The following is a 23,835-nucleotide window of genomic DNA, read 5'->3' on the forward strand; positions in this document are numbered from 1 at the left end:
GATTATTTGATAAGTGGGAATGGAAAATTACTGGGAAAGCTGGGCGAAGGCCACAGAGCAGGTGCTGTCAGTCTCAGGATCATGCCCTTCCTTGAAGACCCAAAGGGCGGCACACCAAGCCGAGGGACAGCCGGCTCGTGACAGGCAGGCAAACCCCACTGCCGAGCAAGTCAGGAGAAAGGCTTCCTTCTGTCACCGTAGACAATAAGCCCAGAAGGCAGGTCCGTGTCTTATTTACTTCTTTGTAAGAGAGGAAAAGTTACGCAGGAAGGAAGGGAGAGAAGAAATGAAGGAATGGTGGGTTCCTTTCTTTATTTTTTTTAAAAGATTTTATTTATTTATTTGAAAGTCAGAGTCACAGAGAGAGGAGAGGCAGAGAGAGAGAGAGAGAGGTCTTCCCTCCACTGGTTCACTCCCCAGAAGGCTGCACTGGTTGGAGCTGCGCCGATCTGAAGCCAGGAACCAGGAGCTTCCTCTGGGTCTCCCATGTGGGTGCAGGGCCCAAGGACTTGGGCCATCTTCTACTGCCCTCCCAGGCCATAGCAGAGAGCTGGATCGGAAGTGGAGCAGCCAGGACTCGAACCGGTGCCCATATGGGATGCCGGCACTGCATGCAGCAGCTTTACCTGCTACGCCACAGCGCCGGCCCCAGATTCTTTAAGAATCTACCTGAAGCTGGCGCCGCAGCTCACTAGGCTAATCCTCCACCTGCGGCGCCGGCACCCTGGGTTCTAGTCCCGGTTGGGGCGCCAGATTCTGTCCCAGTTGCTCTTCTTCCAGTCCAGCTCTCTGCTGTGGCCCAGGAGTGCAGTGGAGGATGGCCAGTCCTTGGGTCCTGCACCCGCATGGGAGACCAGGAGAAGCACCTGGCTCCTGGCTTTGGATCGGTGCAGCGTCGACCGTAGTGGCCGCTTGGGGGGTGAACCAACAGAAAAAGGAAGACCTTTCTCTCTGTCTCTAACTCAGCTTGTCCAAAAAAAAAAAGAGAGAGAGAGAATCCATGTGGTACATGGTACATGCATGAGGTACTTAGGTACTTAATAACCAATTATTCTACACAGAACCACAAAAAGGATTCTTTTTTGGTGGTGAAACAATTTTTAAAATAATATTTTTTTCTGATTATAAAACTTATGCAGGGCCAGTTATTGTGTTGTAGCACATAAAGTCACCGTCAGTGATGCTGGCATCCCAAGTGGGTGCTGGTTCACGTCCCGGACACTCCACTTCTGATCCAGCTCTCATAGCCTGGGAAAAGCAGTGGAAGATGGCCCAAATACTTGGGCCCCTGCACCAGGTGGAGACTTGCAGGAAGCTCCTGGCTTCAGCCGGGCTCAGCCTTGGCCGTTGCAGCCACTTGGGGAGTAAACCAGCAAATGAAGACCTGTTTCTCTCTCTTTCTCTAATTCTGCTTTTCAACTAGACAAATGTTTTAAAAACCTAAAAAATAAAAATAAAGGTATGTGTATTATTATATTCTCATATAAAACATATGCATGCAATAATGTACACTAAAGATATAATGTTCATCATTTAGTAACCAAGGGTGGTGAAATAATTTAAGGTTCTTCTAGGACTTATAAGTTGAAAATAAAAGTAAAAGGTGAATTAAAAAAATCAGACTTGATCTTCTCCTCCTGGTAGTAACATTCTGCTGTATTTTCTTGGGGCTCTTTTCCTACCTAGGTATATTCTGGCTCCTTTCTCTATAGTATGATCCAAAACCAGCTAACAGTCTTTGTAATTCAGATGCAAATATTACAAATGTTTACTGTCTTGCCAGCAAATGCAGTGCTGATAAAAGTACTTTGATATCATTATCTTCCCTGGCCGGCGCCGCGGCTCACTAGGCTAATCCTCTGGCCTTGTGGCGCCGGCACACCGGGTTCTAGTCCCGGTCGGGGCGCCGGATTCTATCCCGGTTGCTCTTCTTCCGGTCCAGCTCTCTGCTGTGGCCCGGGAGTGCAGTGGAGGATGGCCCAGGTCCTTGGGCCCTGCACCTGCATGGGAGACCAGGAGAAGCACCTGGCTCCTGGCTTCGGATCAGCGCGGTGCGCCGGCCGCAACGGCCATTGGAGGGTGAACCAATGGCAAAAGGAAGACCTTTCTCTCTGTCTCTCTCTCTCACTGTCCACTCTGCCTGTCAAAAAAAAAATTATCTTCCCTGATGTCTTAGAGAATTATTACTAAAAGACATTTCATAAATAAACTATCATTCTCTGCTATTGTGGTTCATATACATTCTTTCTTTTATTCTTGTAAGTAATACTGCAGTAAACAACCCAGAGTATATTTTTTTTGACCATTTCGATCTCTCCTTTTTCAAGGTGGCTTTTCAAGTCTCTCTCTGTGTATGTAAAGATATTTGCTTTCTAGTGGAAGATGGGCCCCTGCACCAGCGAGGGAGACCCAGAAGAAGCTCCTGGCTTTGGATCGGCACAGCTCCATCGTGGCCATTTAGGGAGTGAACCAGCGGATGGAAGATCTTTCTCTCTCTGTAACTCTACCTCTCAAATGAATGAATAAAATCTTTAAAAAAATATTTATTTTCTCATTGTAAAATGAGGGGTTTAAATAATACCTGCTTCATGGAGTCATTAAAAAGATTAATGAGATAATACTTATAAATTGCTATATACAGAACTTGGGACACAGTAGGTACTCAGCAAAAATGTTACTTGCTAAAATCTTCCAATGACTTACTATATACTTCCAATACATTTCCTAAACAACTTCCAACCTCTAACTCATTTCAGCTGTATCCTGAGTAATTTTTATAATTTTTTAATTAGTTATTCATCTTAAGAAAAAAATTAATGGATGAAATTTTTACATGGCCAAATCAATTGAGTCAAGACCATTTGGAAAGCCAATCTGAAACAGGGTTTGTGATTAAAAGGTCTGATTTTTTTTTTTTTTTTTGTAAGATTGATTTGTTTGAAGGGCAGAGGTTCAGAGAGAAGGACAGAGAGAGGTCTTCCATCTGCTGGTTCACTCCCCAAATGACAGCAACGGCCAGAGCTGGGCCGATCTGAAGCCAGGAGCCAGGAGCTTCTGGGTCTCCCATGGAGGTGCAGGCACTCGAGCACTGGGCCATCCTCCGCTGTTTTCCCAGGCACAGTAGCAGGGAGCTAGATCAGAAGTGGAACAGCTGAGACTTGACCGGTGTCCATATGGGATACCAGCATGGCAGATGGTGGCTTAGTCCATTACGCCACACCGCTGGCCCTGGGGGCCAAGTGTTTTTGTAAGAATCATTTTCTGGACTGCTCTCTCTGCCTTCCGCATGCCGTGTTTCTGTTCCAAACTCAGTTAGCGCCAATGCCCTCGGCTTCCTCTCCCCCAGTTCGCACTGTTTTCCTTAGTGGTGCTCTTTCTGCCATTCTACCGTACTTCTCGGCTACAAGATCAGCTGTCCGTAAGGGAAAAAGAAGCTGTGGCAGGGGAATTTTTAGCTGTCTTTCGATTTTACACGTTTAAGCCAATTTATGCTGTTAATGGATCTGCAGTTAGTTAAGCACAAGTAACGACTCTTCGTTACAGACTCACGCAGTCTCGGTCTCCATTTTTCTGACCCTGTTCCTGCACCATCTGTTGGGAGTATTTACATTTTAGAAGTCAGGAAATAGAGTGATAATTTTAAGTCTGCACAAGACTGTTTCCATATTGCCAATCCTTTCTGGAAGCACCAGCAACAGAACACAGGAGTCCTAAGGCTGTCCGCACTGTCGGAAGTTACACAGTTTCAGGTCTGCCTAGCACCAGCGGACACTGACTGAACACATTCTATTGATGTGCTTTACCTATTCCATTTTTTAAAAAAAGATTTATTCATTTATTTAAAAGGCAGAGTTGCAGAGAGAGAAGCGCGTGCACACACACACGAGAGAGAGAGAGAGTGTGTGTGTGTGTATGTGTGTGTGTGAGTCTTCTACCCACTGATTCACTCCCCAAATGGCCACAACAGCTGGGGCTGGGCCAGGGAAAGTCAGGAGCTTCATCTGAGTCTCCACGTGGGTGCAGGGGCCCAAGCATTTGGGTCATCTTCCACTGCCTTCCCAGGCACATTGGCGGGGAGCTGGATAGAAAGTGGAGCAGTTGGGACTTGAGCCATGCCCAAATGGGATGCAGGTGTCGCAGGCAGTGGGTTTGCCCTCAGCCACGACAGCATGAGGCTGGCTCCACCTATCTCCTTCTTCTCTCACCTCTATGAAGCAGATACTTCTATACCGACAGACAGGTTAAGAACTGCCCTGGGGAACATGGTTGCCAGGAATCACATCTGGGCAAAGACATTTGACAATCCAACTTGTGTTTTTGTTTTGAGATTTATTTATTAATTTGAAAGGGCAGAGTTACAGAGAGAGAGAGAGAGAGAAAGAAAGATCTTTCATCTGCTGGTTTATTCCCCAAATGGCCACAATGACCAAGGCAGGACCAGACTGAAACCAAGAGCCAGGAGCTTCTTAGCGGCTCCCATGTGGGCACCAGGGGCCCGTGCACTTGGGCCATCTTCCATCGCTTTTCCCAGGCTATCAGCAGGGAGCTGGATTGAAAGTGGAGCAGCTGGGAGATGACCCAGCACCCACATGGGATGCCGGCACTGCAGGAGGCAGCTTTGCCTGCTATGACACAACGGTGGCCCTGGCGATTCCACTCTTAATGTGCATGTTTCACATAAAACGTCACACTTCTTACAGGTGAGGCTTCTTACTGGAACAGAAAGCAAGCTGCCTGCCAGTGTCACAGGGGCATTAGTACGCACTCGGTGCCTAGCGTGCTCAGCCTGTTTTATTTAAACATGTGCGAGGGAAGAAGGCAGAGAGAGGGGGAGAGAGCAAGAAAGCACTCCTATCTCTGGCTCACCCCCGAATGCCCGCAATGGCTGGGGCCGAGGCCAACAGCAGAAGCCGGGAATGGACTCCAGGCCTCCCACGTGGGTGCCAGGAATGCAGTCACTTGTGTCACCACCACAACTCCCAGGGAGGAAGCTGGACATGAAACCCAGGTGCACCGTCAACCGCTAGCTAGGCTCGACACTTGCCTCTGCGGTCCGTTCTGATGCTCAGTGCATTCTAGCTCTAACATGCACGTTCCGTGGGCAGCCCCTGTCAGCTTATAACAAACAGAAAAGACCCCAGGGACGTGCAGGGGTATAACAAGTCAGTCACGGGCTGTTTGGAAATGACTCAACCCTTTCTCTAGGGCTTGCACCGCCAGCTCCTGCCCCCGCCCACCCACTCACCAGTCCCACGGCTCACGGGCCCTTCGGTGACAGCCACGTGGAGGTAGTCGGCACGGCTCACCTCTACCTAGCCAACAAGCTTACCTGATCCAGGTCGTTCCGCAGGGCGATCTTGCTGGTGACTAGCTCGTGGGCGAGGTCGTCATTCTCCTGTTCCAGCCTCATGCTGGCTTCTTGCAATCGCCGGTTCTCCCTCTGCAGAAAAGGGCGACAGCGGGAAGCAGGCGTTAGAGCCGGGCATGCGGGCAGACACACGTGCACGTGGCCAGGAAGAACAAGCAACAGCGACAACGGGAACTTTTTGCAGGTGTAAGAAGAAGGCGCAAGTGGTACAGGAAGGCAGTGCTGCTGTCCGGGGAACAGCAGTGAGGAGCCAGCGTGGTGGAGGCAGCTGTCTGCCGGTGACACAACTGTCCCTGAAGCCCTCCCGGGGGAGCTGCGTGATGCACAACACGCCACACACAGCAACATCTCCACACACAGTGCCAGCTCCTGTGAGGTTCTCATCTATACCTGGAACGCAGACACAAGCGGTTCTTTGAAGCACGCACAGCAGAGCCACCCTTGACCCCACGGTAGGGACGGAAGGCGGGAACACCACTAGATGCTTTGTCAAGAGCACGGTCGCAAATCACTGAGTATGGGCAGGCGCTCCAGAGGCAAGAATGAGTACCCATGGGCCCGGGACTTGCTGCCACCTGACATTCCTTGAGTTAAAATAGAAACCTTCCTGATCACCTGTTTTTGTGTTAGTGAGAGAAATGTTTGCTTTTTTAAAAAACATTTCAGATTGAAATTTTCTGGATAAAGTAAATTACTGAACTTTTTTCTCCCTCCCACCACCCCCTACTCCCCTGCCCCACACCCGCCCCTCCAACTCCCAGGGAAAATCAGAAGCAGAGTTATATGATGAAAGAATCAGGCCATGAATCTGTATGGAGCCATTACGGACTTGTATATTCACAACTGTTTCCAGAATAGCAATTGAAGTGTTTCCCATCCCACAGTACGGAAAATGCTGTCTCTGCTAATGCTAGCAGTTACTATGAGATTCAAAGGCGAGCTGACAGGAAAGACTTCAATGTGCTGCGACCTTCCTGTTTTTCAGATCACACTCCTCACTGCGTTCTGCAAGGGTGGCAAAAACTCAGACACAGCAGAAGACAAATGCGTGTTTTGGAAGACAGCGCATCACCACACACGGGGTGGGGTGGAGTTCCTTTATCTTCTGTGGAACAACCCGCCATTTGTTATACAGAAAGAAGAAAACCTAATCTCTTTGTTGTTTGTTTGTTTATATATTTATTTAAAAAGAGCTAAAAAATAGATGGTCAGGGCAAAGCCTGAGACTTCCGGGGAGGCAGAGAGAGGGTCCATGAACAGGGAAGGCCAGCTGAGAAATTTAAGGATGCCCCGCACTTCGGCCGTAAGCAGCTATTGTGCCCGTCTGAAATAGCAGACTGAGACAGACGGGGGGAAGGTCCAAACAGCCTTCCAAAGACGATGCACTACAAAATGTGAAAACCAGCCCAAATCACTTACATTTTCCGTTTTTCATTTGACAGGCCGACAGATGGAGATAGAGCTCCCACCTGTTGGGTCACTCCCCAAATGCCCGCAACAGCCAGGCTGAAGCCGGGAGCTAGGAACTCAATCCAGGTCTCCCAGATGCGTGGCAGTGACCCAAACCCTCTGAGCCACCAGCTGCAGCCCCGAGGGTCTGGAATCAGCAGCTGGGGTCAGAATTGAGCCCTGGCACTTGCAACATGGGACATGAATGTCTTAACTGCTAGGTCAACATTTATGCTCACTTAAATACATTTTGAAATAAATACTTGAAATCAACTCATGACAGAGCTTCAGACAGCATTAAGATATCGGAGTAAAATAATAATAGAGGAAATGCTTATTTTACCTTCTAGAAAAAAAGATGAAAAACTGAAAAATCCCATTTTTATAACAATATAAGCAACAGATATTATCTAGGGGTAGCAGATTCTTTTTATTGCTGTCTTTGTGCTTTGAACAGGTTCCCAAGTTTTGTGCAACTGAACACAGAATAAATTTGTAACAGTGTTGCTTAAATAGTCTGCACATTTATCATGCTTGTAGAGATGGCGGGAACAGGCAGAGTTTGCTGAGTACAAGTTGTGACTACAAATAGCTCCACTTTCTTCTCAGGAATACCTGGGCAAGGGGTCCTGGAAGACAGCAGTGTTGAGGGGTTACACTGTCCTGTATCCTGGATTCAGTATGGTGTTGAGTGGAATATGAACTTCTAACAGAAGTGAACTTATAATCCTTTTTCTCATTTTGGCATTATATCACTTCCAGTGGAAATGAAATTCTTTTAGCAAACTTGGTAACAAAACTATTACATTTAGTCATTTACAAAACTTGGAAATATTTTTAAAAGACAACAATAAATAGATAGCAACACTGTGTATCATCTATCTATGTGTCTCTCTATCATCTCTCTATCTGCCAGGGCTTCTGCAGCTGAACCTTTCCATCTTTGCCAAAGGAACCCAATCTCTATAGGAGCTAGAAAGTTAGTCTATTCCCGACAGATCTATTACTTCTTTCTTGTAGAAACAACTTATATACTTGTAGAAAACTTAGATTTAAAAGCAAAAATGGTTTCAAAAACTTCTTCAGCGAGTTTCCTCCTTCTCAGGAAAGAGCAGCCCCTCCCAGCAGTTTTAACACAACATGTTTCACAACGCAGACTGCTCGGGACAAGAGATTTTTCTCATTTCTCGACAGATCTCAAGATAAGACGGCTTCAACATCCATTCCCGAGCTAAGTGTCCAATGCCAGCTGAAAGCCCCCCTGTAGAACTCCGAGGGACAAGGGCTCCTTCAGCCATCATTTATATCACATTCATTGGGCACAAGCGAGAACGTTGCAGCTCCCGGTTTTTCAGGTTACAGGCAGCACGGGCTGAGAACCGTGTCGAAACAACTTGCAGGTAAAGTCACACGCCTCTCACGGAAAAGTACTTTCGTTAAGTATTTGTATAAGTTCCAGGTAGCTACTTCACTGCTTCTCAGAGCCAAACAGCTGGTGGATTACAACATAATACAAGAAAGAAATGGAAGCCCAGCTGAGATTCTGAACGCTAACCTCTCATCACAGCGACCGCTGCAATCCACCCCTCCTTAAGACACAGGGCTAAAGGGGTAGAGACAAGATGGGGGAAAGACTGGATGGGCAATCTTGTGTCTAAGGGGCCTTACAAAGCAGCATCGCCTGGCGGGGAGGGGGGTTGGGGTTGGGGGCGGGGGCACCTGCTGGCTCTCCCTCGAGCAAGAAGCTAAAGTTCAGTGTCTGCAAAGCAAGCAGCACAGTGGAGCGACTCCTGCTCTGCACTCACAGACGGGGAGCAAGCCATCGGCCAGAAATGCAGTATCCTCCGCAGCCCGAGTTGAGGGGCAGGAGGCAGCCCCTGGGAGGCCTCCGGCGCCAGGGAGCGCTGCCGGGAGACACTGCTGCTGAGATGGTCCTGCCCACACTCAGCAAGGGTGACACAGTCGAAGCCACGTGGCTGTTCTCTCTGACCCTTCCCAAGGAGCCAGACCTGTTCTCAGAACTGACCAGTGCAAGAAGTTTGCTTTTCTACTAAAACGGAGAAGCAAAGCTGGTTGTGGTGGGCTTGGGAAAGGTGCTCTATCCTTGCCTGGGTCATCTGGAGACGCTGGCAGAGTCAGCCCCGCTGGCCTGAGACACTCGCATGTGGTGAAGTTTGCACGGGCAGATGTGCTGAGTGCTCAGAGCCTGTAAAAGAAACAGGCAAACTGCTTCCCAGGCCTTCAGAAAGAAGACACGAGACGCTGCCCCCCACCCTCCTGAAGCTCCCATCGCGGGGCCTGCAAGGGACTCCACCTCACACCTGGACAGCGTCTGAACAAAAAGCAGACAGCCACTTTCTCTGTCAGCTCCCTCTCTCCTCTGGCATGGCCGGTGCACAGCTGAGAAAGTTTGGTTAGTAACTTTTGGGAGGAGGATACTGCATTTTTCAAAGAGACAGACACTGACGTTACAGACATACACAGATTTAAAAAAAAAAAAAAACAACTTACCTCCTCAAAAGTCAAAGACCAACTACCGTTTTCAATCATAGGTACAAAGACAATTGAAAAAAAAAAAAAGGAATATCCAATGAAATTGCACACCTACTGATGTACTGAGGAGATGGCAATGACAAACACAGGTATCTGTGAATGCTATTTGGTTTTCCTTAGAGTGTCCTATACTCTAAGTTCCCTCTGGGACTGCGAACTTTGAGCGGAACAAAGTGTACTTGAGCAGCCAGTGGGCAAGTCTCAACTCAGGAAGACTCGCGACACTCAAACTCCGCCCCCCACACCGCTATTCGCAGCGTGCATGACGTTGAAATACTGCACGCAGGACTGGAAGCAACTCCAGTGTGAGTTGTTGACACGGTGGTTATTAAAGGTGGGTGGAAGGCACTTCCTCATATGACAAGTTCGAAACTTGCCAAACAGTTCGTCTTCAGGCAAAGGAATGAAATCGCTGGGCAGAGAAATGCAAAAGAAAAACTGATCCCTGGTCTCACTGGATTCTGGGAGTTGAAGCCGGGGTGAAGCAGTCCAAGGGTTGGTGGGTGGATGTCATTAATTCCAAGACGAGAAACCAGAGAAATGTGAACTGGCAGTGGAGAGAAAATACATGCAGCTCTAAAGGAAAAAGTGACGGGATAGGAGGTGGCTTTATAAACCCTGGCTCAGTGTTTTGGGTGTGTTTTCTGCTGCTAGGATGAATTCTTGGCACATGTTTTTAAAGACGTTTAAGAGTCAGGAAAAAATATTTTTCCTAAAAGAGACAGTGCAATTTTGCTAGCAACAACACACTCAACGCTCCCTTATTTTCTTTGAGATACCTCTTTTAAAAGAGTTAATAATCATCGTTTTTAAATTTTCAGCAGTTTTTTTTTTTTTGACATACAAAGACAAATGCCTACTGGTGAAATGTTCAAATGTGTATTTCCTCTTTAAATGAAGATTTGAGAAACAAACCTGGGTATCTGAAACTATCTTATGCTCTACTCCTTCACCCATTATATCCAATTTTATCTTTCTGGTAGAAACTTTAAACTTTTTAAATGTCAAACTAGAAACAAAATCTTGCAAGTAATAACTGACAGCTGGCAAACCAGACCGCATTCCTTTTAGCATTTAAGAAAACAACCTGAGATCACGCTCTAAGCACAGGGCCAGCAAACCTGAAATGCAAACAGGCTGACAGTGAACATTTTACGCTTTGCAGGTCACACAGCTCATGAAGAAATGACTCCACTGGGCCGCCACCGTGCAGAAGCAGCCACAGACACTTCGTACACAGAGAGGTGCAGCTGCGGTTCACGACAATCTCCTTTACAGAACCCGGCAGTGCCCCACCACTGCAGACTCTGGCTCTACTTTCACACACAAATACAATGTGCAGCCAGCAAAATGGTGATCGATGCTCTAGAAACCTGTTTGGATCGTGTATCATTTTCTCAGTAATACTTTAACAGGAAATGAAGCTTTGCAAACACGTTAACTGTTCTTGAGAATTCTGAAGATCATGAAATAAACGCACCTAGTGATGCACACTGTGCTCTACACTGACAGCTTCAAATTTCTTCACTTGTCAGGTTAAAAATTAATTATTGTATTGATTATTGTTCTAAATCATTTCAGTAGGTATATACGGTTGGCACAATACAAGTACAATGAAGCTTCACTTCTGATATTGTTTGTATTATTTACCAAACATAATTAAGTAGCTTCATTTTAAACTTTATATAAGAACAACCGCTCTAATAAAATTTCTATGCACAAGAAAAAGTGTATACTTAGAGAAATCATTTTTTTCTATTTACATTCCATTCTTCTAAAAAAAAAAATCACAGTCACCAATCTCACAAAAGAAGTTAAACATCCTAAACGTAATTATACTGAACATGGATAAGTTACTTCAATCAGGACTTATGTATTTATAATACCATCTATGTTCCAAATCCGAGAGTTTAAGTATTTCCAAGTCTTCCTAGGATTCTCCGTCCAGACAGGTAACCTTACGCTTTGGGAGATTCACTGCATTTAATTATAATTAGTTGGCTGTGTTTTTTTAAGGCTTAACCTACATTTTGAAATCAGTTCTTTAATTAAGAGAAAGGTGTGCTACTCTCCAAAGGTAGGTGAAGGCTGCCGTTCTCTAAAAAAGTCCCATCGAGGGCTGCATCACTAGAGAACCTGCCCACGATGAGAGCAATCCACCTCCTTGGGATGGAAAACAACGCTACCGGCTCACCAGGGACTTGCTTCCCACTTTTTAAACTGTACTAACACGGCTCCACGTACCCGGTACAGTGGAACCTCTAGGGACTTGCACGAAGATGTACTTCATGTAATTCTGCAGTCAAATCTTCACCCGCCCAGTTCAGCTCATCTGGAATCCGTGAATAAATTAACAAACCAAATATCAGAGTTGACAAAGGGTATTAAACAAATCTGGCTAGGTCCAAGTTAAGAAAGATGGTCGAAGAGATTTAGAAGAAATGTTCCACCTTCTTCTTACAATAAAGTTTGCTTTCTGGTTCTTCGGATGTAATCAGGAAGATAAAGGAGCACCCCAGAGGCTACCGGAGGTAGGTGGGGAACCTTTTCCCAGTCAAAGGCCCTCTGCAGGCCACACAGATTATCCACTTCAAAATTAGCCTGCTACAGGCGCACTGAACTTCAAGTTCTGTCTGCTGCTGCCGTGGCAGGGCCACACCAGATGATTTCGTGGCCCTTTGTACAGGCTGGACATTCCTCATCCTTCAGCAGTCATTATGGGGTTCGCCGAGTTTCAAACGCAAACAAATGCCAATACCAGTAACATGGGCAGTGTGCATCGATGTATTACCTAGTTACATCCATACATGGGTGTGCATGCGTGTGAGTGTGTGCATCATGCGTATGTCCAACATGTATTCTATCTGGACATCAAGAGGCATCACTAAGACTGAGCATACTAGGGCTGGCCTTTGGGTACGGACAGGATCAGCTGTCAATCATTAGCTCCATGGGGCAGGCGGTCCCTGTCCTTCAAGCACGGCTTCCACACAGGTATCTCTGGTTTGGCTGGGAGTTCACGAAAGGGAGATGATTAGCCAGATGCCAGTCCTCCTGGGACATTCCGCTTGTGTTTGTTTTTATTTCATTTTGTTTCTGTGGGGTGGGGGAGGGGGTACGATGGATATACTATGGAAATCCACGCTTCTGAAATGCACACGTCAGTGGTTTTGGTATATATACAACGCTGTGCAGCGATCACTACCACTTGACTCCAGGAACACTGTCAGCATGCTTAGGGTTTAAACATATACATGCATACCAACAGCACTGCATCTCTTTCTTGAAATTCGTTGAAATTTAAGAATTGGGAGAAAGTAAGGACAGTGCTAGGAGTGCATCCGGAGAACACAGATACATGCCATAAAGGCAGACACACACAGGTTCAGGTGGGTACACAAGAAGCCTGAGTGCTGAGAGCCAGCTGGGTCTTCAGTGTCACCTCTGGTTTTCGAATGCCACTATGCTCAAAGAGAGAGAATCACGCTGAAAGCTCTCCTAGAGCCTCTTACTGTATGGTGTTTCTGGGCTTTTGCTTTGTTAATTCTCACAACCTTTTTAAGTGTCTTGCCATTTGGACAGCTACAATGTAGACTTGACATTTTAAGATTTTTTTACTTGAGGCCGGCACCGTGGCTCAACAGGCTAATCCTCCACCTAGCGGCGCTGGCACACCGGGTTCTAGTCCCGGTTGGAGCGCCGGATTCTGTTCCGGTTGCCCCTCTTCCAGTCCAGCTCTCTGCTATGGCCCGGGAGTGCAGTGGAGGATGGCCCAAGTGCTTGGGCCCTGCACCCATGGGAGACCAGGAGAAGCACCTGGCTCCTGGCTTCGGATCAGCACGGTGCACCGGCCACGGCGGCCATTGGAGGGTGAACCAACGGCAAAAAGGAAGACCTTTCTCTGTCTCTCTCTCTCACTGTCCACTCTGCCTGTCAAAAATAAAAAATAAAAAATAAAAGATTTTTTTACTTGAAAGGCAGAGTTACAGAGGGGGAGGGGGAGGGGAGAGGGAGGAGACAAGCAAGGTAGAAGGGGAGAGGAAGAGGGAGAGAGAGAATCCTCCATCCATTGGTTCATTCCCCAAATGGCCAAGCTGAAGCCAGGAGCTTCATTCGGGTCTCCCACATGGGTGCAGGAGCCCAGGCACCTGGGTCATCCTCCACTGCTTCCCCAGGCACAGCAGCAGGGAGCTGGGTCAGAAGTGGAGCAGCTGGGACATGAACCAAACTGGCACCCATATGGTTGCTGGCGTTGCAGGCGATGGCTTCACCCACTGTGCCGCAGTGCCGGCCCCTAGAATCGGCATTTTAAACAGTGTGGATTCTAAAGGCTGAGGAGGGGTTTTTACTGAAATGGTGCAAGTTTTCATGGAATGCCCTCAGATATCTTCCTGAGTGACTCACAAGAGTCTATGTGAACTGGGCTCCCAAGTCAAGATCTATGAATTGTAACATGCTCACTCCCAGCAGACATCTTATTCTTGACAGGATTAAAGTTAGAAACTGTTACAAGGTATTTTCTGAGGCACTTTGCTACATTAATTAAGCTAACTACAGTTAGCCTCTTAAACTAGATATTGATCTCATCTGAAAGATCAAATGTGTGGATGGCTGGAAACTATGTTGTCAATAGCCACTTTGAAAATGTAATTCTAATTAGAGGACAATCATTTTGCCAAGACTATCACCGGGACAAATGCCTAGACAGTATTTCCAGAGAATATAAACACTAGTTAGACATTGTAGGAACAAGCTATGATAATCATCCCAAAGAAACAGAAATAAAGGGCGTCTGGTTTGTACGTGCAGGAGGGAACAGCCTCAAAAGTAGCATCTGTTTTCAAAGGAAAGCCCAAAATAGCTTTATTTCTACTTTGCTCCCTCAGTAAAATTATGCACACTAATAACCGTACATGTTGGAAGTGCGCTGAGAATCACACACACATTACCATTTATATATTACCATCTACACTTACCTGCTTTGACAAGGGGTCTGAGCACAGCAGCGAGCGCAGCGGCACCTGACTTTAACCGCACAAGTTTGACCTCTCAGTTCCCTCTTTCTAACGGGAAGCCATTCTTCACAGATTTTACTCACGGCGGCGGCGGCAGCAGGAAAAAAATCAGAACGATAAAGCGGGAGGAGGGCCTCACCTTGGCTCCGTGATAACCTTTATGACGGCTGCCCCTCATGTCTGCAGCAGCGCACTACATGACTTACATTACAACTGGTCCCACTGAGGCACAGTGCTGGTGGGAGTGAGCCTCACCCGTATCAGTGAGCACACTTTCTGTTGCAGGTGTGATTACCCACCACAGTAGTGCGGGAATTCTGGCGCCGGCTCTTCAGCCAGTTCTCTGCATCCGGGGACAAACATAATGATGGTGGATTACTGAGCTGCCGTACCCGGGAGACGTAGGAGGAGGACCAGTGCAGGCCGCAGGGGCAGAGCCACAGACACTGAAACGAGTCCGGCCATTCTTGGGGAATTCTTAATGGTGTGCGCATGAGACCAGTCACACCTGTGTAATGAACACCAGCTATGGGCCGAGTCTTCGCATCCAACAACCCTCACCCTCGCGGGACCCCATCAAGGAACTGCGCATACCACGTGCTGTGAAGAGGAGTAAGCGGCTCCATAACTAGACCGAGACGCTGACAGTGGCAAAGGTGTTCCGAATCCCGGGCTCTTTCCTATAGAGAGCCCACATTTGAACTCAGGTGTGTCTGATGGCAAAAACCCATACACTCCTCCCACCATGCTCCTCTGTATGCAACCCAGGCCATTCGATCCAGCAGCAAGGATGTACAGCGTGACTGTGCCACCCACATCCGGCTTTCTGACCTCGTAAAGATGGCTGCAGTTACAGGAGTGCAGTCAGCCCCCGAGGGGGACTTCATGAACAACGCCACCACTGCACTTTCTCAGTCAGCACTCTGGCCCTGGTTCCTAGTGCTGAAACACAGTGTCCTCTTGTCTTAGGGTGCTGGCTGCAGACAGGGAACCGCCGCGCACCTGCTGAGTCTGAGGAGTTAAAACAGGCTGCAGAGAGCATAACATCACACTTGGGAAAAAGAAGTTGGGAATCAGTGTTTCCTGGCACCGAATCCTGGGCACGGTGCTGCTCCTTAGCACTCCAGAGATCTATCTCCATGAATGGCCCCATCAAAAAAAAAATGCCACAATTAAATAAGACATTACACTGAAATCACACTGATTCTGAAACCACATCCTATAGCCAAATGCTGCTGTCATTCATGAATTTGTGGAAATACGAGCTGCAATAAACACCATTACTGTGCTTGATATACCTTGGTGATTTTTATTTTTACTTCCAAGTACGTAAGCTTGTATTAACAGTTGCAACAGACATAGGTAAGTGTGAAACATCCTTGTGCCAGTCTTGCAATAGTTCACCTTCTAAAAGTCTCTGTGGATGGGATCATGCACAGCTAAAACAGTACTTTGCCATTTTTCTCTTTTTCTTATTTTTGAAAGTAGAAAGCCACTTTCTTTGCTTTTCCCTCTCCTTCTCTCAGCTTCTTATGAAGATTCTCAGTACAAATGCAACAGCTGGAGTTACCTACAAATATACAAACTGAAAGAAAAGAAATATTACGGTTGGCTACTTGGGAGGATCCTAAGATGAAAGCACACCTGGACAGTTAGCGTAACCTGAGCCAATCAGGAGCAGAGGCAACGGGGCTCGCCAGAGCCGCTGCTTCAGGGTGCAAACAAAGGAGCGCTCGGGCCGGTGCGCGGCGTCTCCCATACCTTGTATCTGTCCATCGGGTCTTCCTGCTGCAGCTGGCTCTCTCGCATGGTCTGATACTCCTTCTCATATTTCTTCAGCTTCTTGGTTGGGACCTGCAGAGACAAGAGGGAAAGCGTATGAGATAAGAACATCATGTAGGCAGACACTTTCTAGTGTATTTCCCAGTGAAGTTTCTGGCATTCTAGGAGAGATGAGCCCCCTAATCTAGAACAGGGGCGGGCAACTTCCTGTACAGGTGTGGACGGTCTACACCTGGGTTTTGTGGGTGACACAGTCTAGGAAGCAACCTTTCAGTCCTGTTATTCGGCACAGAAGTCGTCGCGGTGCTAAGCACGTCGGTGCAGCTGCGCTCCAACAAGGACTTATCCATAAGCGCAGGCTACAGTTTGTCCATCTCTGTTCTGTGATGCGGCTGATACTGTAACTTTTTTCAGGTTAACAATTTAACGCTGCTAGCAATTTTAACTACCTGTGCTTCACAATAAATCATAGTTTTCCACATTGAAAATGAAAGTTATTATTTTATAGAAATAAAACCGTGCAACAAGAAAATTTTAAAAATGCAATTAAGGTACCAAAAATAAAAACCTAAAATTTGACACCAAAAAAAAATACAAGTTCATTCTGCAACATGGGATAATAAAAGAAAAAAAATCACCTGAACAACTCATCTATTCTTGCTAAAACTATCATCCTCAAAAGACAATAGTTAACCTTTTTTGAAAGTAGACTAGCATATTGGAAATTCAGAGATTTCTGAACGTAACTGAGGGCAGCATGGCGTAATGGGCAGAGAACTTGGCACTAGGCAGACCGCGGTCTGAACACCCAGCACTTGTTTTTTAATCATGTAATCCCTCAGCGAACAGGGACTCTTCTTAGTGTCGGTTTCTTTCTTTGTAAAATAGCAGGTAAATAAATGTTTACCTCATAATGGCTGTCAGTAGAATTACAGGTTTAACGTGGGCGAAGGATCTAATTCCCTCAGGGCTGGCCGTGTGGTGTACTGGTGTAACTGCCTACCCTACAGTCATCTCGTGTTGGAACACCAGTTTGAATCCCAGCTGCTCTGCTTCTGATCCAGCTCCCTGCTAATAAGCAGCAGGGGATGGTCCAAGCGCTTGGGCCCCTGTCGCCCACATGGGAGACCTGGATGGAGTTCCTGGCTCCTGGCTGCAGCCTGGCCCAGCCCTGACCTTTGTGGCCATCTGGAGAGTGAACCAGCAGATGGAAGGTCTCTCTCCCTCTGTCTCTCTCCCTCTCTGTCATTCTGCCTTTCAAATAAATAAATAATTAAAAAAAAATACAATGCCTGATTCTTGGAAGTTTTTTTAAATTGTATTTTTAAGTATTCAACTGAAATTGATTTTTTTTTTTTTTTTTTTTTTGGACAGGCAGAGTTAGTGAGAGAGAGACAGAGAGAAAGGTCTTCCTCCCGTTGGTTCACCCCCCAAATGGCTGCTACGGCAGGCACTGTGCCGATCTGAAGCCAGGAGCCAGGTGCTTCTCCTGGTCTCCAACGCGGGTGCAGGGCCCAAGCACTTGGGCCATCCTCCACTGCCTTCCCAGGACATAGCAGAGAGCTGGACTGGAGGAGAAGCAACCGGGACTAGAACCAGCACCCATATGGGATGCCGGCACCGCAGGTGGAAGATTAGCCTCCTGCGCCACGGCACCGGCCGGTTTGAATATTTTTTTATAGACTGATTTTATTTCTTCGAAAGGCATAGTGACAGAGAGGGAAACACAGAGAGAGAAAGAGTTTTCCATGCACTGGTTCCCTCCCTGAATGGCTGCAACAGGCAGGACAAAGGCAAGAACCTGAAACTCCTTCCAGGTCTCCCCCATGGATGGCAGGGGCTCAAAACCAGGGTCGTCCTCAGCTGTTTACGGAGGTGCATTAGCAGGGAGCCAGATCAGAAGCGGAGCAACGGGAACTTAAACCAAGGCCCCGATATGGGTTGTCAGTGCCGTAGGCAGAGGCTTAACTGGCTGCGTGACAATGCCAGCCCCAGACTGTTTCTTCTTGAGCTAAAAATATGGTATTTAGAAAAGATGTATATGTGTGTTAGAGACAGCAAGACAGACGGATAGCACCCAGTGTGAATATAAAATTGTCGTACAGTGTTCTGCAATTAGAATAATTTCAAATCTCTAACCAGTTTGTTAAATGAAAAAAAATAAATAAATAAAGACACCAGGTGTCATTCTCTAGTTTATTCTCATTACTCTGCTGTTACCATCCAAGATCACTCTGAAGTACTGTAATTATCTACTTCTAACCACAAATGGGAAGCTTCATGAATTCAGTATACAAACCACTGGACGAGCACATTAGGAGAATATTCATTTGGCTGAAGGGGAAATGTCTCCCCAGTTAAACAAACAGTGAGGACATTTTCCAGGGTGGAACTGAATTGCAAAATACTGCTGAATATTGCCATGAGAGATGCTACTCCTCACCACCGGATCCCCAGAGACCTTCCAGAGTACACAGAGAAAGGGAAGCACCACCCACCTACAGAGAGAAAGGGAAGCACCACCCACCTACAGATCAGCAAATGAGGGAAGCGCACATGATCACGTGGTAACAAAACAACAATGTAATTTTTCTTGATTGTGATAGCACCCTTAACTTCCTACAGCTTTCTTTTCTCTATATGCAGTAATCATATACCCAGAAAAGCAAAAATAGATTCTCAAGATGAATGGTGAATCACTAGCACTGAAATAGCCCTGGATGTAGCAGGGTTTTAAGCCGTGATGAGGTGTTTCAAATGTCTCCTTAGGAGCAGGACGGGGCAGCTAAAGGTACTGTGAATCCAGAGTCTACTCTAGTGCCTTTAGCGCAGATTGTTGAGTTTTTACATATTTTTTTTTCAACTGGAATACCACACCACTAGGTACCAGGCTGAAAACAGCCCAGTGTTGAAGTATTTTCAACATGGTTCTAAAACGGATCGGGTCATCAATGATGGAATTACATATTGCAAGCTTGAGAGAGAGAGAGAATTCTTCTAAAACCATATTTTTAAATTCAAACTATGTTACTAAGACTTTTTTTTTTGCATGTAAAAGAATGCCCCTTTAAAAGTCAATGTTGCTACTTAAGAAGTTCATTTCAAAGTGAGATTCTTATAAAAAAAAAAAAAAACGAATTCAACACTCTCAATAAGCTAATCCTTTCCCATCTGGCTGGGATTCCAGGATGTTCGGCTTCATCTTGTTGAGGCAAACAGAGCAGGTTCCCAGAACAATACGTTGCTAGGAAACCTTCCAAGCTTATTTATCTTGTGCTTGTGCTGTGGGGTGATCCTGAGCATCCACCTGTGATTGGCACAACGAGAACGCAGGGGGAAGAGGGTGGAGGAGGAACAGACAGGAGAGTTGAAACGAAACTCTTACAAAATAAAGGAAACGGACTTTCAGCTTTTAACATTATTTCAGGACAGAATTCATTTTATTTTATTTTAGGACTGGAATACTGAAACTTAAAATTTTCTTATTGGAGAAAGGAATAAAAATATCTCTTGACCATGTAGTTTTAATTAAAAGAATGAAAGTCACTAAGAATTATTAGAATTGAAATAATCTATACCTCTGGAGACATGTAGGAATTTCTCCCTTTAAGTCAAATTGATTTAATTTAAGGGTAGATGTGAAGATGTGTTAAGAATCACCGATACCTGTAAATGTCTAGGTAATTTTGGGGTCCTGTTCTACCAACTGCCCGCCTTCCACCTTCCCAGCACTTCCTAATTTCTTAAGTTCAGGAAATGTCCTTAAAGAATCCAAAATTGTTTGATAAGTGCAGCTGATGAGCCCTCACTTTGAAATGCCGATTATCACAATCAAACAAACAGAAAGCAGGACAGCCAGCCCTGGCAGGACACCCCCTCATGAGAATGACAGCAATCCTCGACATTCCGGAGCATTCTAAGACAGAACCAGTGCTGCCACCTTTTGAACCATTCCCTGTGTTCAGAGTTCTTTCAGGTCCTGCCTGGTCCTAACACTTGCCTTCATAATGTGAACATCCATTTGCACAGAACTAGCAAACCAGAGGGACCTCGGGAGGCTTTCTTCAGGATGAGGGAACGGAACCAGCATGGCAGCGCCTTGGCTGGCGCCCGCGGGCTGAGGGCTGCAGCAGAGCAACCTGGAGTCTGCAGTACGCCGCCACCAGGACAGGGCCGCCTCTCGGGGGCCGTGCTCTCCAAACTGAACTCATCTGAAGGCTGTTTCCATGATTTTGCCACATCCCTACTCTGTATAGTTAGGATTTTTCCTTGAAATAAACTATGTTTTATCAGAAAACAATCAATTTGGAAACAGCAGTTAAACCAGACACCTGCAGGCGTGACAGCAGCCTTCCAGCGCCGTCGGCGTTCTGTGAATATTTTACCTAACATGGCAGAGTGCATTTGGCAGGTGTAACTGAGGATAAGGATCTTAAAATGGGAAGATCATTTTCGATGACCTGAGTGGGCCCAGAAGAACGACCTGACTCACTTGGAGAAAACGGGGGTGGGTGTTGTGGACACCACACTAAGCATCAGGGTACCAGAGGAAGTCCTAGCTACCCTGTGTCTGATGCAGCTTCTTGCTAACGCACATGAAGGCCCAAATCCTTGGATCCTGGCTACACATGTGGGAAACCCAGACGGAGCTCCAGCTTCCTGGCGCCAGCCTGGCCCAGCCCCTGCTGTTGCAGGCATGTGGGGAGTGAACCAACACGTATCTCTCTGTCACTCTGTGTTTCAAATAAACAAAGCAATAAACAAACAAATAAATAAATAAACCTTTAAAAAGAAAAAATAGAGAGGAGAGCCTTTGTGTGGATTCAGAGGGAGATGTGACTAATGCAGAAACATCGAAGAAATTCAGTGTTGGTGGCTTGGACGCTGGGGACGAGGCCCCTGAGAGGAGGTGGGCAGCCTCTAGAAACTGGGGAAGGCCAGGAAATGGATTCTCTCCAGGGACCTGCAGGAGGGCACACAGCCCTGCCACACCACCGTCCCGGCCCACCTGCAGGAGGGAACCCAGCCCTGCCACACCACCGTCCAGCCCACCTGCAGGAGGGCACACAGCCCTGCCACACCACCGTCCAGCCCACCTGCAGGAGGGTACACAGCCCTGCCACACCACCGTCCAGCCCACCTGCAGGAGGGCACACAGCCCTGCCACACCACCGTCCAGCCCACCTGCAGGAGGGACACAGCCCTGCCACACCACCGTCCAGCCCACCTGCAGGAGGGCACACAGCCCTGCCACACCACCGTCCAGCCCACCTGCAGGAGGGTACACAGCCCTGCCACACCACCGTCCCGGCCCACCTGCAGGAGGGCACACAGCCCTGCCACACCACCATCCAGCCCACCTGCAGGAGGGCACACAGCCCTGCCACACCACCGTCCCGGCCCACCTGCAGGAGGGCACACAGCCCTGCCACACCACCATCCAGCCCACCTGCAGGAGGGCACACAGCCCTGCCACACCACCGTCCCGGCCCACCTGCAGGAGGGAACCCAGCCCTGCCACACCACCGTCCAGCCCACCTGCAGGAGGGAACCCAGCCCTGCCACACCACCGTCCAGCCCACCTGCAGGAGGGCACACAGCCCTGCCACACCACCGTCCAGCCCACCTGCAGGAGGGACACAGCCCTGCCACACCACCGTCCAGCCCACCTGCAGGAGGGCACACAGCCCTGCCACACCACCGTCCCGGCCCACCTGCAGGAGGGACACAGCCCTGCCACACCACCGTCCAGTCCACCTGCAGGAGGGCACACGGCCCTGCCACACCACCGTCCTGGGCCCACCTGCAGGAGGGCACACAGCCCTGCCACACCACCGTCCAGCCCACCTGCAGGAGGGCACACAGCCCTGCCACACCACCGTCCAGCCCACCTGCAGGAGGGACACAGCCCTGCCACACCACCGTCCCGGCCCACCTGCAGGAGGGCACACAGCCCTGTCACACCACCGTCCCGGCCCACCTGCAGGAGGGCACACAGCCCTGCCACACCACCGTCCAGTCCACCTGCAGGAGGGCACACAGCCCTGCCACACCACCGTCCAGTCCACCTGCAGGAGGGCACACGGCCCTGCCACACCACCGTCCTGGGCCCACCTGCAGGAGGGCACACAGCCCTGCCACACCACCGTCCAGCCCACCTGCAGGAGGGCACACAGCCCTGCCACACCACCGTCCAGCCCACCTGCAGGAGGGACACAGCCCTGCCACACCACCGTCCCGGCCCACCTGCAGGAGGGCACACAGCCCTGTCACACCACCGTCCCGGCCCACCTGCAGGAGGGCACACAGCCCTGCCACACCACCGTCCAGCCCACCTGCAGGAGGGCACACAGCCCTGCCACACCACCGTCCAGTCCACCTGCAGGAGGGACACAGCCCTGCCACACCACCGTCCAGTCCACCTGCAGGAGGGCACACGGCCCTGCCACACCACCGTCCAGCCCACCTGCAGGAGGGCACACAGCCCTGCCACACCACCGTCCAGTCCACCTGCAGGAGGGACACAGCCCTGCCACACCACCGTCCAGTCCACCTGCAGGAGGGCACACGGCCCTGCCACACCACCGTCCAGCCCACCTGCAGGAGGGCACACAGCCCTGCCACACCACCGTCCCGGCCCACCTGCAGGAGGGCACACAGCCCTGCCACACCACCGTCCAGCCCACCTGCAGGAGGGCACACAGCCCTGCCACACCACCGTCCAGCCCACCTGCAGGAGGGCACGCGGCCCTGCCACACCACCGTCCCGGGCCCACCTGCAGGAGGGCACACAGCCCTGCCACACCACCTTCCCAGCCCAGTCTAACCTCCACAACTGTAAAATCATATAAGTGCGCTAAGCCACTGCGCTACCTGCCATGGTAACTACAGGAAACTAAAAAATAGAAATTATCACTACGGCTGAATACCGAATGTTTACAAATGAAACAATCAGAAGTCATAAACTTCTGCTGAAAGCAAGATAAAAACTCCCTGGCCCTTCAGTTTATAACCAACTGTTAATTACGTCAAGACAAAACGTACTGTAAATCGTTAACCCTTATGTTATTAATAGCAGAATATCAAGCGAGACAGCACCAAGCCAACACTACAAACGGCCATGGCCAATGTGCAGATCCACTTGGTCCCTTCCTGCTTTTTCTCACGGCACTAACGGCAACTGGTTGTAGTGTATGTTAAGCTGGACTCTGATATTTTCATGGTATTTTACTGTATTCCATTTTTTTTTAATTTTTATTTATTTATTTATTTATTTTTTAATTAAACTTTTATTTAATGAATATAAATTTCCAAAGTACAGCTTATGGGTTACAATGGCTTCCCCCTCCCAAAACTTTCCTCCCACCCACAACCCTCCCCCCTCCTGCTCCCTCTCCCCTTCCTATCACATCATGATTCATTTTCAATTCTCTTTGTATACAAAAGATCAGTTTAGTATATATTAGGTAACGATTTCAACAGTTTGCCCCCATATAGCAACACAAAGTGAAAAGAAAAGAAAAAAAAATACTGTTGGAGTACTAGTTATAGCATTAAATAAGGGTGTACAGCACATTAAAGACAGAGATCCTACATAATATATTTTTTTTAAATTAATTAATTTTCTATGCCATTTCCAATTTAACACCAGGTTTTTTTTTTTTTCAT

The 23,835-nt window shown here is 48.1% G+C and overlaps 1 protein-coding gene across 7 annotated transcripts in view; it reads right to left on the reverse strand.

Moving 5' to 3' along the window:
• Positions 1-23,835, reverse strand: part of RABGAP1L (RAB GTPase activating protein 1 like) — an 803,019-nt gene that overhangs the window by 20,797 nt on the left and 758,387 nt on the right. For 6 of the 7 annotated variants that reach the window (XM_062192994.1, XM_062192993.1, XM_062192989.1 and 3 more), the window contains 2 exons: positions 16,147-16,239; positions 5,330-5,440 (listed from right to left, as the gene is read on the reverse strand). In XM_062192994.1, coding sequence (XP_062048978.1) covers positions 5,330-5,440; positions 16,147-16,239 — 204 coding nt within the window. Of the gene's footprint in view, positions 1-5,329; positions 5,441-15,691; positions 15,971-16,146; positions 16,240-23,835 lie in introns of those variants that run through there. The other variant, XM_062192992.1, reaches the window with a different exon arrangement.

Source organism: Lepus europaeus, chromosome 5 (assembly GCF_033115175.1).
Source record: "Lepus europaeus isolate LE1 chromosome 5, mLepTim1.pri, whole genome shotgun sequence".
NCBI classification, from domain to species: Eukaryota; Metazoa; Chordata; class Mammalia; order Lagomorpha; family Leporidae; genus Lepus; species Lepus europaeus.